Consider the following 15,288-nt stretch of genomic DNA (forward strand, 5'->3'; position numbering starts at 1 on the left):
GAGAGTAGCCAGCCTGTTTCTTTCTGACTCACCTGCAGCCACAGAAGGCGGTCCAAATATTCCCCCGTCTGCGCCATTAACTAGAGGTTCTCGACACTGGGTCCCTAGATGTTGGACTACAACTCCCATCATCCCCAGCCATAATGGGTGCAGTGGGTGATGTAGCCCAACACTACCAAGGTGGCTTACAACACTTAAAATACAATAAAATCCCAAATTCTCTTTAGTCTGTCCTGGATGGTATGGTTTGTGCCCAGCTGCAAATATTTTTGAATAATAAAATAAAAATAATAAGCATAACTTATTTGCAGCTGGGCGAAGAGGGGGGCTCCAAAGGCCTTTAGGTCCAGACTTCAGAACATGAATAGTTACATTTATTTAAGTTGGGTGGCTGAAAAATATCGAGTTGAGGACACCCCCCACAAAAAAAAAAACACCCTGGTCCTGATTCCCTTTCTACATCAACCTAATAACACTCATTAGGCACTCAGGTGACACAAGCCTCAAAAGAGGACTCCCCACAACGCTTCACTGGCTTCTAGTAGCTGCTCAGATACGTCGCTTTGACTAATGGGGCTCTTCTCTGGAAAGTTTTCACTCTGGTCCTGAACTTGTTGCGAGGTCCAGCCAATCCTAGCCTAGCTGTCATCTTTTAAATTGATTGGCCAAAGCCTTCACCTGCGGAGTGCCTCCTGCTTTCATTTGATTGGACAGCATCTTTGCCCGTGGAATTCTTCTTATTGGATAGTTTTTGGATGCCACCAAAGCCCTTAACTTTGATAAATATCCTCTTTGCTAAGGCAGAACCAGCCAGCCAAGTAAACAGAACCTTCACCGGTTGCAAATAGAGGGGTCATCTCTTATTGTAACCAGTCACCTTAAGTGCGCAGCCGCAGCGGGAAATGCTTGACTAACAAGCAGAAGGTTGCTGGTTCGAATCCCCGCTGGTGTGTTTCTCAGACTATAGGAACCATGGGACTATGGGCAGCAGGGATATAGGAAGGTCCTGAAAGGCATCATCTCAGACTGCGCGGGAGGAGGCAATGGTAAAACTCCTCCTGTATTCTACCAAAGAAAACCGCAGGGCTCTGTGCGCGCCAGGAGTCAAAATCAACTTGACGGTACACTTTACTTACTTATTGTAACCAAATTATTATGGACGAATTCTTTACGTAGCCTTAAACTAGATTACACTCATTTTTATTTTCGTGTCTTTCCCTGGCTTCCCCAGACACCTAACTCCTCACACCTATATGCTCCCTCTAGGGAAGATTCTTAGAGTCGCCATTGCTACTAAAGGAAACCATAAATTACTTTCTAGTCTCCCATTCATATGCAACCAGGGCGGACCCTGCTTAGCTAAAGGGACAAGTTATGCTTGCTACTACAAGACCAGTTCTCCACTCCTAGCACAACTTATCCCCCCATAGCCATTTTGATTCTGTTCCCCATACAATCATGGTTTCCTCTTCCTCCCTTATGAAACTTCATCATGGAACAGTCCAGCAAGCCCTTAAAACGCCCCTTGGAACAGCCCAGAGCGCCCCCTGTACACTTTATCCAGATGGAATAGTCCAGTCCCCCCACCTTTTCCCTTGGTGGACCAATCCAAGCAAGTCCTACCCCCCACCCCCCGGCGCATGATATCTCAACCCAGGAGCATTTAGGCGCCTGTTACTGTACTCAGACAATTTACCATCACCCCCCGCCCCCGCTTACCAAATGGAACAGCCCACCGTCTCCCCCACACCCTTTCCACACACGGCACAATCCGTCACCAGGACAACGCGATTGGCGGCTACGAATGAAAGGGGCCGACGCGCCGAGTCTCTTCTGATTGGCTGGAAGTCCTTAAGGTCGCCCGGCGGTCGTCCACTCATTACCCCGGAAGTGCTTCCCGGGTCCAATCAGGGCGCGGCGCGGAGGGCGGGGCCGTACCCTGGGAGCAGCGGGAGAAGGCCGTTCGTGGTTGCTGCCGCCATTTTGTGTCGCGGGCCGCCGCCGCTGAAGTACGTGACGGGGACTGGGCTGGGGGGCGGCTGTGGCTGTGGAAGAACGGGGGAGAGTGGGGAGTCCCGGAGGGCGACGGGCAGGGCCTGGGCTGGGCAGTCGGCGTCTCCCTCCATCCCTCCACGGCTCGCCTGCTTTTCTAATTCATGGGAGCCCTTCATCCCAATGTGGGTAGTCCGCCTCTGTGGGCTCGAGGCGGCGGACAAAACGGCGAAAGAGGCTCAGTCGTAACTCAACGGCGGGCTTAGTTTTGAAACTGTAGCTAAAGCTTTACTTAGTCTTTTAAAAGAACTCTGTATTCTTACTATAATGGCTATTAATGTCATGGCAGGTCATAAGTGGGCAACTTGCTCGTTATTGCTTTTGTCGGCTGTATTGCGCATGCCTGCTTGACAGTGCATGGACTCTCTCCCAATTCTTATGGATTGGTTGGTAGGGGAGCGTGTCCAGATCTCTGCCCCCAAGGAGCTTACAGCGTGTGTGAGGAGCGGGTGGGAGAAAGAGAGACTCCTCCTGGGTACGGAGGGATATCCAGATTTAAATTTTAAACTGGGAAATTCGTCCTTGTTTGCCTGGCTCCTTGAAGGAAGAGTGGGATATAAATGTAATAAATAAATCAAATTTTTCCAAAATGCATGATTTTACCAACTTTTCTGATGCCTGAAATAGATTGCCATCTGTTTCTGCTTGTTTTATCTATATACAGTGAAGAATACTAGCTGCGGTGGTGGGGAGAATCTCCTCCACCATATTAATTTCTCTTCAGTGTGTGTCAGAAGTTTTGTCTGCAAACTTTTTTTGGTGGAATTTCAAGCATACAAAAAGCAATAACAAAGCACTTAAAATCCTCCATCACCACCTTTTGCTGTTGACGGTAGATTCACCTGAGACAGCCATTCAATCATAGCAGGGGCTGATTTCATATTTGCAAGATTTTATTTTTTGTCTAGCAAATTTAGATCTCTTGAGCCATAGAGCCAATCCCTGATTTGATCAGGACTGTGTTTCAGCTATAAACTCTTACAACCCAGTTTAAAGTGTATAGAGCACCTGATGGATGGATATATCCACAAGAATTGCAACTTAAGAAAAAAACAATACAAAGCTCTGATGGAGACTAAAAAGTGGGGTGTTCAAAGGAAAGTTCGGCTTCAGTTAATCTAGACTTAGAGATTTGGCTGCCTTTTGGCAGATCATGGTTTGGTGGGGGGTGAGGGGGCAGTTCACCTAAAGGGTATGCTCTAGGTTGGACTGTCATATTTCAGCTGACGTTTGGGTGGCTAATTTTTGTTTGTATGCAGAGGAGCACTCTCAGATTTCTTTGTGGCAGACCTACCAGACTGGCTCCCTGGCACAGAACTAAGGAAGCTTGTGGTTCATCTGAAGCTGGGGAAAGCACTGGGGTGGGGGAGATTTCTCTGGATCTAGGGCTTCTAGATCCAAAGAAAATTTGTCAAGGCCAAATGGATTTGGATGTAGGAGACACAGCTGCAAATCTTGGCTCAGCTGTGGAACTCGATGCATCATCTTGAGATTGTTTTTGCTTTGGGGAATCCTGGTTTGCTTGAGGCATCCATTTTGTTTGCCTTTCTTTGTACGGCTGCAGCCTAATGCTCCTTTCCTCCCTTTGCTGCCAGCTCTAGCTGCTGCCATGGTGAAGCTCTTTATCGGTAACCTTCCCCGCGAGGCCACGGAGCAGGAGATCCGCTCCCTCTTTGAGCAGTACGGCCGGGTCCTGGAGTGCGACATCATCAAGAACTACGGCTTTGTGCACATCGAGGACAAGACCGCGGCTGAGGATGCCATCCGCAACCTGCACCACTACAAGCTGCACGGTGTCTGCATCAACGTGGAGGCTAGCAAGAACAAGAGTAAGGCCTCCACCAAGCTGCACGTGGGCAACATCAGCACCAGCTGCACCAACCTGGAGCTGCGGTCCAAGTTTGAGGAGTACGGCCCCGTGCTTGAGTGCGACATCGTGAAGGATTACGCCTTCGTGCACATGGAGCGGGCAGAGGATGCTGTTGAGGCCATCAGGGGCCTTGACAACACGGAATTCCAAGGTGGGAAGCAGGGGGCGGGGTGTGTGGAAGTCTAGGCTAGGAAGCGCCCCAATCCCTGGGCTGGCTGGCTTCTCCAGGATGAGGCGGCTCAACTTGTCTGATCCTTTCAGTAAGGCTGGCAGCAGCTGTCTTTTAAACCTGTTTCAGTTTGGCTTCTGGCGAATTATTGGATCAGATAATGGATGTCATTTACCTGTTGCGGTGCTTGAGGAAAGGTACTTCTTTTTGAGGCACTTGAAGGGGGCAGTTCCTATTCTAGGTGCGGGTTTTAATAAGCAAGCCACTCGCATTGTTAAAAAGAAATGCTTCCTTGAAACTTGGGGGATATGTTCTTGGTGGAAATGCACTACATCTGGAATGGAGTCACATTTCAATTTGAGGCCTGCTAAACTTATGAAAGATCTGCATTTAAGAACTCCATTTTAAAAGATGCATTTCAGTTAGGCTGGCAGCATGTATGGGGAGGAAAACGAGAGTAGCATCGATTTTATTGCATTTTTTATTTTTCCATTTGTATCCTGCTCTTTCTTCAAGGAGCCCAGTGCAGTGTACATAGTTTTGTTGATCCTCACAAAACAGCCCTGTGAGGTAGGTCAGGCTGAGAGAGACGTGACTGGCTCAGAGTCACCCAGTGGCTAAATGAGGAGCTTAACTTGGGTCTCCCCATAATCCACCACTCTAACCACTACACCATGCTAAACAAATGTTTCCCAGCTTTGGATACAAATTATGCAGAAAATGTTTACGATGTTACATAGTTTTCTTTGCATCAAATTTGACACAGCAAGCAGGAACAAAGTGTCCATGTCTTCAAAAGTCCTCAAGTCTCTGCTTGTTCCCAGCTCTGCTACATTTGTAGGTCTGTTGAAGCTTTTGTTGGTTAATTTGATGGAAGCCTGCTGCCCTGTGAAACTAGGGACTGGGAGCCAAAGACTGGCTCCAATCAATGTGCTGTACGATCCACCCACCAACTTAGCCAGCCTCGTTGGCCTTGTCCAGCCCAGGACAGATAACTCAGTTGCATCTCCTTGAGTTTCCATGCCTGACGTCTCCTTTCCTGCCAACATGATTTTTTAAAAAAACTCTCTTCTCCCCTTACTCCCTTTCTTTCTTTCGTATGTCTCCTCCTATCATTCATTGAACTTTTGCTCAGGTCCTTATGTCTCGGCCAACTGCCTGCTTTTTCCTTCAGCCAGTTCTCGTCTGGGCTCCTGTGTCTTCATCCGCTCTCACCTGACTTCCCAGCCTTCCATTAATATGATTCTCTCTCCTGCTTTATTTCCAACAGCACACAGCTTCTCCCTTTCCAAGGCTCTGCATGAAGCTTTTAGCTGACCTTTTACTTCTCTCCCAGAAACTGTAGTGTTTGTCAGCATCCTATTGCTGACAGCTGCCTGCTGAGCAGTTGAATATCCTTGTACATTCAAGACATCGCAGCAAATCTGGCAACGTTTAGGGGCAGCCAGGCAAGATCCTTTTTTTGTTTTGTTTTTTAGCTTGTATTATATACCAGTATTTTCTTTCTTTCCTTTGCATTCAGAGCTTTTTTTGGAGGGGAATAGTGGGGGAAGCTGAACTCCTGAGCAAACTTGAAGCTGAGGATATTACAAATCTGAAATGCAGATGTTGGTCAAAATGTGTGAAGAAAACAAGCTTCCCCAAATTTGGCTGTGTTATGGAGAAAACTTATTTTTAAATTTATAGCTCGCTCTTCCTCCAAGGAGCCCAGAACAGTGTACATGAGTTTTTTGTTTGTCCTCGCAACCGCCCTGTGAGGTAGGTTAGGCTGAGAGAGAAAGGGACTGGCCCAGAGTCACCCAGTGAGTTGCATGGCTGAGTGGGGGATTTGAACTCGGGTGTCCCAAGTCCTAGGCCAGCACTCTAACTACTAGAGGGTGGAAGAAAAGCTCTTTCATTTGAAACAGCTTGGTTGAGATGTGTTTATGGGGGGTGGGGGTGGGGGCTTTGTAGAGCATGGCCAGGAAACATATCCCGAAGAGAACCCTAACCCTTTGAAGCACCAACATTTTAAAAAGGCAAGGCTCTCTTTCCCAGTGTATCCCTTGCTGAGCCTCTTGGAATGCGTAGGCCTGCCGCCCGCTGCCTATGTGCTTGTTTTGGTCTCCGGCAGGTAATCCCTCTCCCTGGCTGCCTAGGCATCACTTTGGGATGGGGAGCCTGCCGTACCTTGCGGGCTCCACAGGGTACCCTGCTGCCCCTTAGAGCAGTTCAGCACATCTGGTCTTGGATTTGGTGCCAAGAATGCCATAGAACCAGATCCGACGGTTGCAGCTAGCTGGCTGGTTGGGTGTGTTTTCTCCCGGCCAAACCTTCCTTGGCTTAGGCTCACTGACGCGTGCTGGGCCAGTCACCAGTCGGGGATAACTTCCTGGAGAGGACCTGTGTTAGGCTGTAGCAGCAGAAAAGACAGGCTTGCTTTGGAGACGGACTGGTCTCTGTGGCAGAATTTGCAGGAGGAGCTTACTGCATCTGGTGTGTGAAATAGCTGGTGGAGGGGGTCGCTGCTGCTGCTTAGGATTGGGGTCTAGCCACTGAGGACTGTTGCTGGAGAATCCAGTTGTCGGCTCTCTCCAGGGGTCAAAAAATGAAGGCTGAGCTCTCTAGCCAGCCATGGCCACCAACCCCCTCTCTGTCCTCCAACCCTGTTCTGGTGCACAGGCCTTAGAAGAGAAGCGAGTCTTCTCCCATTTGCAGTGGGATATGGAGATGGTAAGAAACAGCGGGAGCCCTCTGCTGCTGCTCAGAGGGGATATCTGTTGTTTCTGGCCTTCTCCAAAATGGCAGTGGAAATGACCCCTCTGCTGAGGTGTCCTGCTGCTGGGTGTCCTGCTCGCCAGAGGGCCAGGGGCACTCTTGCCTGGCGAGCTGGCAAGTGGATTTGTGGATGCCTGGCTATCTCCCTCCACTCACTGGCATATGCCTAGTAGTATTCCTTCCCCGACCCCTACCAAAAAACAACCCATCATCTCAGGGGCTTGCCAGTAGCTCTTCGGTCCTCTGTCTGTGCTCCTCAGTTGAAAGGTGGGGTAAGCCTGCCTCGTGGACTGGGTGTGTCAGGGCGGCCGGAAGGGATGCTGTTGGCTCCTGTGAACACGACAGCAAAGCGCGAGGCTGCTGGCAGTGGGGAGAGAGGCTGCTTCGGCCTTCCGTGACTCATGGGATGCTGCATGTGGGCGAAGGGTTTGGAAATCGTCTGCGGGGTGTGTGTGCTTCTGCTGGGTGGCTTAGGGAGGAAGAGGCTCGTCCTTATCGAGGCCACAGCATCTAGGCCTTGGGAGAGGTTCTCTTCCCTGCCCCCAAGCACCGAGTGGCACGCTGCCTTTTGGCCTCTGTGGTGCCTTCTTGCAGAGTCGGTGTCCCAAGGTTTCTCTCCTCGGTTTGAACTGGCTGTCGGTAATATGCCAGGAATCAGAGTCGACTGCATCTCAAACCCCCAGGTCTCTAAAGCCTGGGAACCCAACTGAGATCCCCGTGAGCGGAATCGGTGCAGCCCATTTGATGTGCTCCATTCAAGCTCCACTTGGCTGGAGTAGGGAATAATGGAGACAAGGCCACGCCAGAGACCTTGTCAGTGGGCAGGGAGGAGTTGCCGAGGGTGCTAGGATTGAATTCTGTGGGAGGGACCAGCTCACTCCCCCTGCAGTTTCTCTCCCCTGGTTTCAGAGCCTTAAGCATATGCACTCTGCTGCTGTCACTGGGGCTGCAGATGTGCGCTTTAACAAAACCCTGGCAGCCACGATGCTTGTGTTCTGGATACCCTGGGTCCCACACTGGAAGCCACACACTGGCCTGGGCAGCCCACTAGCTTCCAAGGTCTCCACCTGAGCCCCCCCCCCCCCAGCTTTGATGGACCCTTCCTGCTTCATCACGGCGTTCGGCAGGGCTACAAACCAAAGGTGTCCAGTTCTGAGCAGCCCGGCCCGTGTCGAGGGCTCGCATGGAATATCGTGCATCCCTCAGCAGCCTCTGCTCTGCTTCCCCAGCAAGGACCCAGCCCCCTTCCTGCTGCAGGGTGCAGCGGAACCTAGCAACGCTTTGCCTGTCCACTTGGCTGTGGTGGGTTGGGCCAGCTGGTTCCCCCCCTGGTGTGGTGGTGACGTGTTGACCTGCTGTGCTGCTGCTTCTTCTTTTTTTGCTGTGAACTGTTCTTGAACGTGTCTTGATAGCTGCCCTTCTTGCGTCTGTTTCTTCAAGGCAAACGAATGCGCGTGCAGTTGTCCACCAGCCGGCTCAGGACCGCGCCCGGGATGGGAGACAAGAGCGGCTGCTACCGGTGTGGGAAGGAGGGTCACTGGTCTAAAGAGTGCCCGGTAGATCGCACGGGGCAAGTGCCCGAGCTGACCGAACCTTATAGCGAGCAGTACGGCGTGGTGCGCAACCCCTACCCCACGGGCTATGGGGACCCCGTGTATTACGATGACCCTTACGGAATGGTGGACTACTATAAACGGTACCGCGCGAGGTCCGCCGCGGCCGCCGCGTACGGGGCTTCTGCATATGACGCTTATGCGGAGCAGACCATGGCCCAGTATTCCCAGTACGCCCAGTACTCGCAAGCCACAGCCATGGCCAACCGCCTCTCGACTGCCTTAGACCCCTACGAGAGGGCCTTGCTGCCGGCCTCGGGAACTGCCGCTGCGGTTGCTGCGGCGGCCGCGGCGGCCGCCGCGACCTCCTCCTTTTACACCCGGGATAGAAGCCCCCTGCGTCGCTCGGCAGCTGCGGCTTCCACCGTCGGAGACCTGTACGGCTACGAGCGGGTCCAGCTCTCTCCCGTCCCGCGATCCTCCCTCTACGACGTCCAGCGGTTCGGGCGGGACACAGGCGCGGACAGGTTGCGGTACTCCGCGTACTGAGGCTGGAGGTGAGAGTGGTTTTCCCATGGGGCGCTTGGCGAAGGGGGCTGGAGCCATCGGTGTGGCCGGGGGAGAGACCGGGGGGCACAGCCCGCTGTGGGCGTCCTCCAGTCTCCGCAGGGCCGCTTTGAGGAGCGGCGGGGATCTAGCGCTGAGGACCTCTGGAGCATGCTGGGCCTTGGAGATCGAGATGGGTCCAGTGCCAGCCAGGAGGGATGCTCTTCTGCTCACCGTTCCTCTAGCATTTGGCCGCAGGTCACGGGTAGAGGGGACATGGTTGTCCCACGAGAGGAATAGACGCCATGCTACAACTTCTAAAACCTGGTCTGTAGGCCAGGCCTGTCCATCCTCCCCTCCCCGAGTGCCTCTGCTTTCCTCTTCTGTTGCCCCTGCCCTAGTCCCCCACCCTCTTGGTGGTTAACTTGAGCAGGCTCAATAGAGGCCATCCAGTCTAGTGAGAGGCGGTGGGGCCTTGGAGGGCAAGGCCTTAAGGTGCTCTGGCATGGTCCCCACACCTGCTCTTTCCCTGCCCGAGAGAGGTTCCTTCCCCTCAAGGCACAGAAACGGGCTTATATCGAAGTGACTAGCCAACCTCACATCTTCCTTCAGTAAATTAGGCGCTGTGTGAAGAGCTCCTTCCTTCTGTCTCTCCTGCACCCAGTGCCAATCTGCTTCAGTGGGGCTCTGTGACCTCGGGTATTATGAGCGACGGAAGAATCTCTCCACTCTTTCCTCATAGTTCTATAGATCTCGTTCATATTCCTACCCCACCCCGGGTCAATTATTTTTCAAAACGAACCCACTTCAGATGCTCTTATTGCAGGGAAGGTGTTCCAGTCCCTTGGTCGACGTAGTTGCGCTGTTCTGTATTTTTTTTTTTTAAAGTCCCTTTGATATTCTTTTGGGCACAGGGCAATCCCGAACTGTAGGTGATATTCTAAATGTGGTCACACCATGGATGCACATTATCTTTGGTATCGCCCCTCCTAACCACTCCCAAGATTTGAGTTTCCCCCCTTCCACTGCCACACTTCCGTCGAGCTTCTCACCACAACCCTCAAGATCTCCTTTCCTGGTTAGTCCCAGCCAGACCCCGTCAGTGTATCTCTGAGCGGGGCATTCACCTGGGAGTTGCCAGGTGGAATTGTGTGAGGTGGGAATTCCAGTATACAGTCCCCACAAGCATCTCTTGCCCGTGGCTGGGTGAAACAATAGCAACAATAACAGCCGCCCTTCTGCAGCATCAAGGTTCGTGCTGTTCTCAGGGTTCTCGCAGGATTGCCCGAGATGCCTTAGTGGTTTGCCCGGTTCGATTCAGGTATTGAATCAATCGGCCAGAATTGATTCAGGTAGGTGCCTGGGCCGTTATTGCAGAGAGAGACGCTTTAGTGCTGCTGGCAGAGGGGCTGGTTCAGTGCTAGTGCCCTTGCTTGGCACATCCAGCGTCCCAGATTCAGCATCTCCAGTTGCAAAGGGTCTTGAGGAGCACAGGCAGGAAAGGCCCTTTGCCAGGGCGCTTGGGAGACCAAGCCAGTTACCGGTCTCACTTGAGAGAAGGCAGCCTCGGGTCCTCTTTCAGGGATGGAGACTCGAATGGGAATGCATGTAGTGTGGCTCGAGAGAATCGGTTGCTGCACATTTTGGTTCTGTCTGCTGTGTTGTGTGGAAATAGAACCGACCAGCCACCTTTCAGGATGTCTAGAAGTCCGTCCAGTGCTGGAAGTCGTGTTAGCTCCCTGAAACTAATTGAAAGCGGGATAGTGCACAGGCCAGCAGGGATGGCTGGTGCCATCTGGGGGGATGAAGGCTCATTGTGATGGTTGGGTAAGGTCTGTACCCCGGAGATCTAAAAGAGTGATGGCATTGAGGACTCTCGGCTCGCAGCGTGTCCTCCTGTTTTGAATGGCCAAATTTGCAGTGGTGCGTCAAACTTTTAAAAGTGTTTTTAAAAAACACAAAAACAACTATAAAATGTTTTGGATGATGTTAGTGGAATTGACATGAAAATTGGCAGGCATGTTCTCCAAAGATCACTCCATGAAGAGAGTACAACTGTTCGTTCACTGTTAGCCGAACCCTTTGCTCTGTGCAAAAATGCCTGCAATTTTACCCTCACTGTTTGGGGGTAGGGATAAAGAAAGGGCAGTAACCCACAGAAACTTGTAAGTGCAACCATGCTATTGTCTGTTTTCCATCTCGAGGCGGGTAGATGTTGCCAAACATGAGTCTTCCTCCCCTGAGATAGTACCAGTGGCCCAAATGTGTGCGCTTGGCTCGTGGACCAGAAAGCTTCCTGAAACTTGCCTACAAGTGGAGAAGTTTGGCTTGAAATACTAGTTGTGTTTCAAAGTCAACGTGCGTGTTGGCCTGGGAAAGCATTCTGTGTGCCCCTACGTTGCTCTCTCTCTCTCTCTCTCTCTCTCTGTTGTGCACAAAACCAAGAGGTACGGTGCTCTGTAAAGGAGTGAGAAACATGTCACTTTGATCATTCCACTGCGATCGTGGTGGAACGGGTGTATTTCTGTTAGTTTCCCCTCCTTCTGAGGCCCCACCAGCTACACACAGACCCGCACGCACCTTACTCTGCTTGTTCCGGAGTTTGGGGCATGCACACAAGGCCTTCTCAGAAGTGAAGTTTTGTGCCCCAACCATCCCTGCAGTGTGGCCCTGGGGTTCCCCCCTCGCCGCGACCTGACCGTTGAGCTTTCCAATGAACTGTGTCTTTTATTTTTCAGGTAGGCTATTTGAGGGCTGGACGTCGGGCTCCTGTGGTACAATGCCAGCTTCACGATGTGTCGATTTTGCGTTTAGCATGGTCTCACTAATGGACATCTTGTGTCTCTTCAAAGCATAGCGATAAATACCTTCCCTTTAAAAAAAAAATTCCACATCCACAGGAATTCTTTGAGGGAGGTGTTCTTTTGTGTGTGTTTGTGGGGGGCGGTCTTTTTGTTTTTTGTTTTGGTCCACAACTAGCATTGAACCCTCCCGTGTGGGAGGTGGCTCTTTGCTTTTCAATGATGACCCCTGTCTAGACCTGGGTTCAAGCTTAGGCAGGAGGCAAACTCCCTTTGTTCTGGAGTCTAGTGAAAGCCATCAGCTTGTCCTGCCAGTCCGTTTGTAGCTCCCCCACAACACCATAGGCTTTTTTCTTTTCTTTTTTTGACATGAATAATCAGTCTTTTTTTTTTTTTGCTATGATTAGTCATTGTCATATTTGATATTATCCATAATTTTGACCCCTCCTGTGGTGTCCTTCCTTCTTTATATTGCTATTAACCTGTGATTTTTTTTGTTCTTTTCCTTTGTTCTCTAGTATAATAAAACACACTTGTAACAGATGCCTGGAAGCTTCTTTTTGTCTAGTATGACTTAGACAAAACAGACTAAGAGGAGAATCTGAAAATATGGCAGCCCCACAGTATTCTGTCAGCACCCGCTCTGTGCATTTCAGATGAAATCAAGGGCTTGTGCTCGGGCTGCCTGTGGAACTCACCCCCATGTCCCCATCCTTTGTGAAGCTCAGTTCCCTGCATAGCTGGGAGCTGAAGGTTGTTTCTTCTTTTGTCAGATGGCGCAGGTTAATTTCTCCGAGTTAGGCTCTTCCACCTAAGGTTTTTCAAATACAAAACGCAGGTGGCTATGGAAATGCCCTGTTTGATGTTTCCACTTTCAGTTCCACAGAAATGGCCCAGTCTAAAATCCTCCTGACAAGGCCAGGGTTGGTTGACCTGAGCAAGACAAACGGAGTGCCCTGAGCAGATTGTTCCTCCTTCCAGATATTGAGTGAATTAATGTACGAGTTCAGCCTTCTTCCTGGGGCTGAGTGAAGGGTTGCTCCAGGAGAACATTGGTTTGAAGCTATGCTGGGTACCTGTGCCTGGCTCCATCCCCTAAAGTCAGACCTGCTCAACTTCGGCCCTCCTGCAGATGCATACAACAAGTGCTTTCCCTAATTCTCATCTGTGTGCGGAATGAGTTTTGCTCTGGGTGGCAGTATCAAGGCAGTGTGTGCGCGCCTGCATTCAGAGTGGGGCCTTCCTGATTCAACCTGAGTGGGATCTAAAATTGACTGAGCAGACATCAAAAAATATGAGCACGTGCATGCCTTAGAGCGAGCACTGCCTACAGCTCCCATAATCCCTGGCTGGTTCAGGGAAGCAGTGCAGAAGCATGCTGCAGTGTCTGCACGGGGAATAAGATGGCACTTGGAACTTGCATAAAAATCATTGCACGTCCTGCAGTCTATTGCTGTCTGAAAGGGCCCTCGGGGAGAAGAGGGAAATGGGAAGGGTATTTACCAAATGCAGTTGTGAAGCACAAAAAAAGAAGTACCTAATATATGTTGAATTATAATATCAGTTGTAAGAGGATATATACACAAGTGAGTATACAGTATACAATATCCCAGTGGGGCATGACACAAAAATCAGATTGTGGAAACAAAGAGCTGAACAAAGTAAAGTAACCCAATGAGTGATGACACGGTTATCAGAATGCTGGGAGAGATAAAGTAGCCGAGACTGTTGAAGGTGTTGAATGCTTCCAAGGTGTTGAATGCTTCCTCAGTCAGAATTATTTCTCTTGATCTCTAGTTACTTTCAATTAGACTTCTGTTAGCTATTCAAGGAGCAGAGCTCAGAAAAGCCTTGTCCCTCCAATGGCTCTCATATATCTGATCGGTTTCACCACAAGCACGAAGTAAATCTCCAAGCTTCTTGTTCTGAAAGGCAGTGCTGCTCCCTGTGGGTTAAGTGAAATTTTTTTTAACCTTGCATAAGTGCTGCAAGGTTATAATCTTACCATTGATTATACTTGAACATCTATTAGGTCCTTTTTTTCTTCTTTTCACAACCCCTTGAGAGAAGAAACACGATTGGTGCATGGTCCTCCACCAACTTGTAGGTGCTGCCCATGAAATGGGTGCTTTCCTTCCCTGTACCACCCACCCCTCCCCAAGGTCTTCAATAGGCGGTGCCATGCACGCCTCTCCAACCCCTTCTGTTGAAAAAGATACAGACTCCTTGGGTGTTCCTGATGGTGCTTTGGCATTTAAAGAAGCCCTCACGTTTCCTTCATTGCAGCTCCCTCGGGGCCCAACTGGATTTGGTATGGCTTCTGCTCAATTTTGTCACTCAAGAAATTGAGCGAAGACCACCTTCCATCAGGGCCAGTGGAAGGCAGGTGGGGAGCTCCAGAATCTGGGAGCTGGTTTCATCCAGTGAAGCTTCCCCTCTTTCTTCACAGGAGAGCTTGCTTGGAGTGTGGAGGGAAAAAAGGCTCGTGCCTCTGGGAGGACTTTCCATGCTTATTGGTAGCCCTTTGGTGCCCGAGGCAAAAAAGACAGACATGTGCTCTAATTAGCAGGAGCCACAAACCACTGCCAAGTTCTGCCTGAGTCCCATAGGAAGGAATGGGCAGTGAACAAGAAGATGGCTGTGTCCTTGCACAATTCCCATTCACTCTGCAAGGGGTCACACAATCAAACATGCTCTTTTCTTCAGCATAGCTAAAACAGACTGGAGATCTCCACCCCGCAAAATAATTCCCTGGGACTCTGATTTCTGAATTAGTTACCGGTTGCGGGGGGGGGGGGGGCGTTTTCAAGTTAGAGATACTGTTTCCATTGTTCCTAGCATCTGTCATCAATGGGTCTGGATATAGTTTTGAAGTATACACCATTGGCTCCTTAGTTGGACCTTGGATTCCAGAGGAGGCACCGCCTCCTCAAGGCGGGGTGGGCTCTTGATATTTTTGATTGGCCCTTTCTAGGAGCGAGCAGTGAGGAGCAACTTGGCTCTGAGTCATAGCTGGCCATGTACTTTTCAAAACAGAAACCAATCAATCAGCCTCTTGAATGTTGCCAAAATGCTGAACCATGAGGGCTAGACACATTTTTAAAGAAAGGTAAATGTTGGAGATCCTATTCCATTTATTTACGCACAAGGTGACTCAAGTGCCTTAGATAAATGGAATGAGCTAGACCAGATGTAGGCAACATTGGCTCCCCAGCTGTTCCTCTCATCTCCAGCCCCAATAAACTGGCCTACTCAAATTTTGTCAACTGGCATGTTAACGTTTTAGTGTGTTTAATCTATATTTCAAATGGTTTAAATTGTGTTAATACTTTAATGGCTGTGTTTTAGACTACACTGCCCAGAGAATTGCATATGGGGTGGTATAGCAAAGTGCCCAAATAATAAAATGTGTGTAGGTTCACAAAGACAGAGCACTGCCATTTGGTGCCTGAATGCATCCCCTGCCTCCCCCCTTTGTACAGCTTGTCCTTTTTGACTCTCACCAGGAACCTTCCCCATGACACAAGAGATCAGTCTTAC

At 50.3% G+C, this 15,288-nt stretch overlaps 1 protein-coding gene across 5 annotated transcripts; it reads left to right on the forward strand.

Annotated features, from left to right (window-relative positions):
* Window positions 1-1,831: 1,831 nt before the first annotated feature.
* LOC128337435 (RNA-binding protein 4B-like) lies at window positions 1,832-12,291 on the forward strand. 5 transcript variants are annotated; one of them, XM_053278440.1, is made up of 4 exons: window positions 1,832-2,009; window positions 3,648-3,881; window positions 8,289-8,958; window positions 11,686-11,822. In XM_053278440.1, the coding sequence occupies exons 2-3, from the start codon at window positions 3,662-3,664 to the stop codon at window positions 8,948-8,950; spliced, it is 882 nt and encodes a 293-aa protein (XP_053134415.1). In that variant the 5' UTR covers window positions 1,832-2,009; window positions 3,648-3,661; the 3' UTR covers window positions 8,951-8,958; window positions 11,686-11,822. The 5 variants fall into 5 exon arrangements, with proteins under 5 accessions (XP_053134415.1, XP_053134417.1, XP_053134413.1 ...); XM_053278438.1 differs by having other exon boundaries at window positions 1,852-2,009; window positions 3,648-4,073; XM_053278439.1 differs by lacking the exon at window positions 1,832-2,009 and adding an exon at window positions 2,030-2,177 and having other exon boundaries at window positions 3,648-4,073.
* Window positions 12,292-15,288: the final 2,997 nt, after the last annotated feature.

Source organism: Hemicordylus capensis, chromosome 14 (genome assembly GCF_027244095.1).
Source record: "Hemicordylus capensis ecotype Gifberg chromosome 14, rHemCap1.1.pri, whole genome shotgun sequence".
NCBI classification, from domain to species: Eukaryota; Metazoa; Chordata; class Lepidosauria; order Squamata; family Cordylidae; genus Hemicordylus; species Hemicordylus capensis.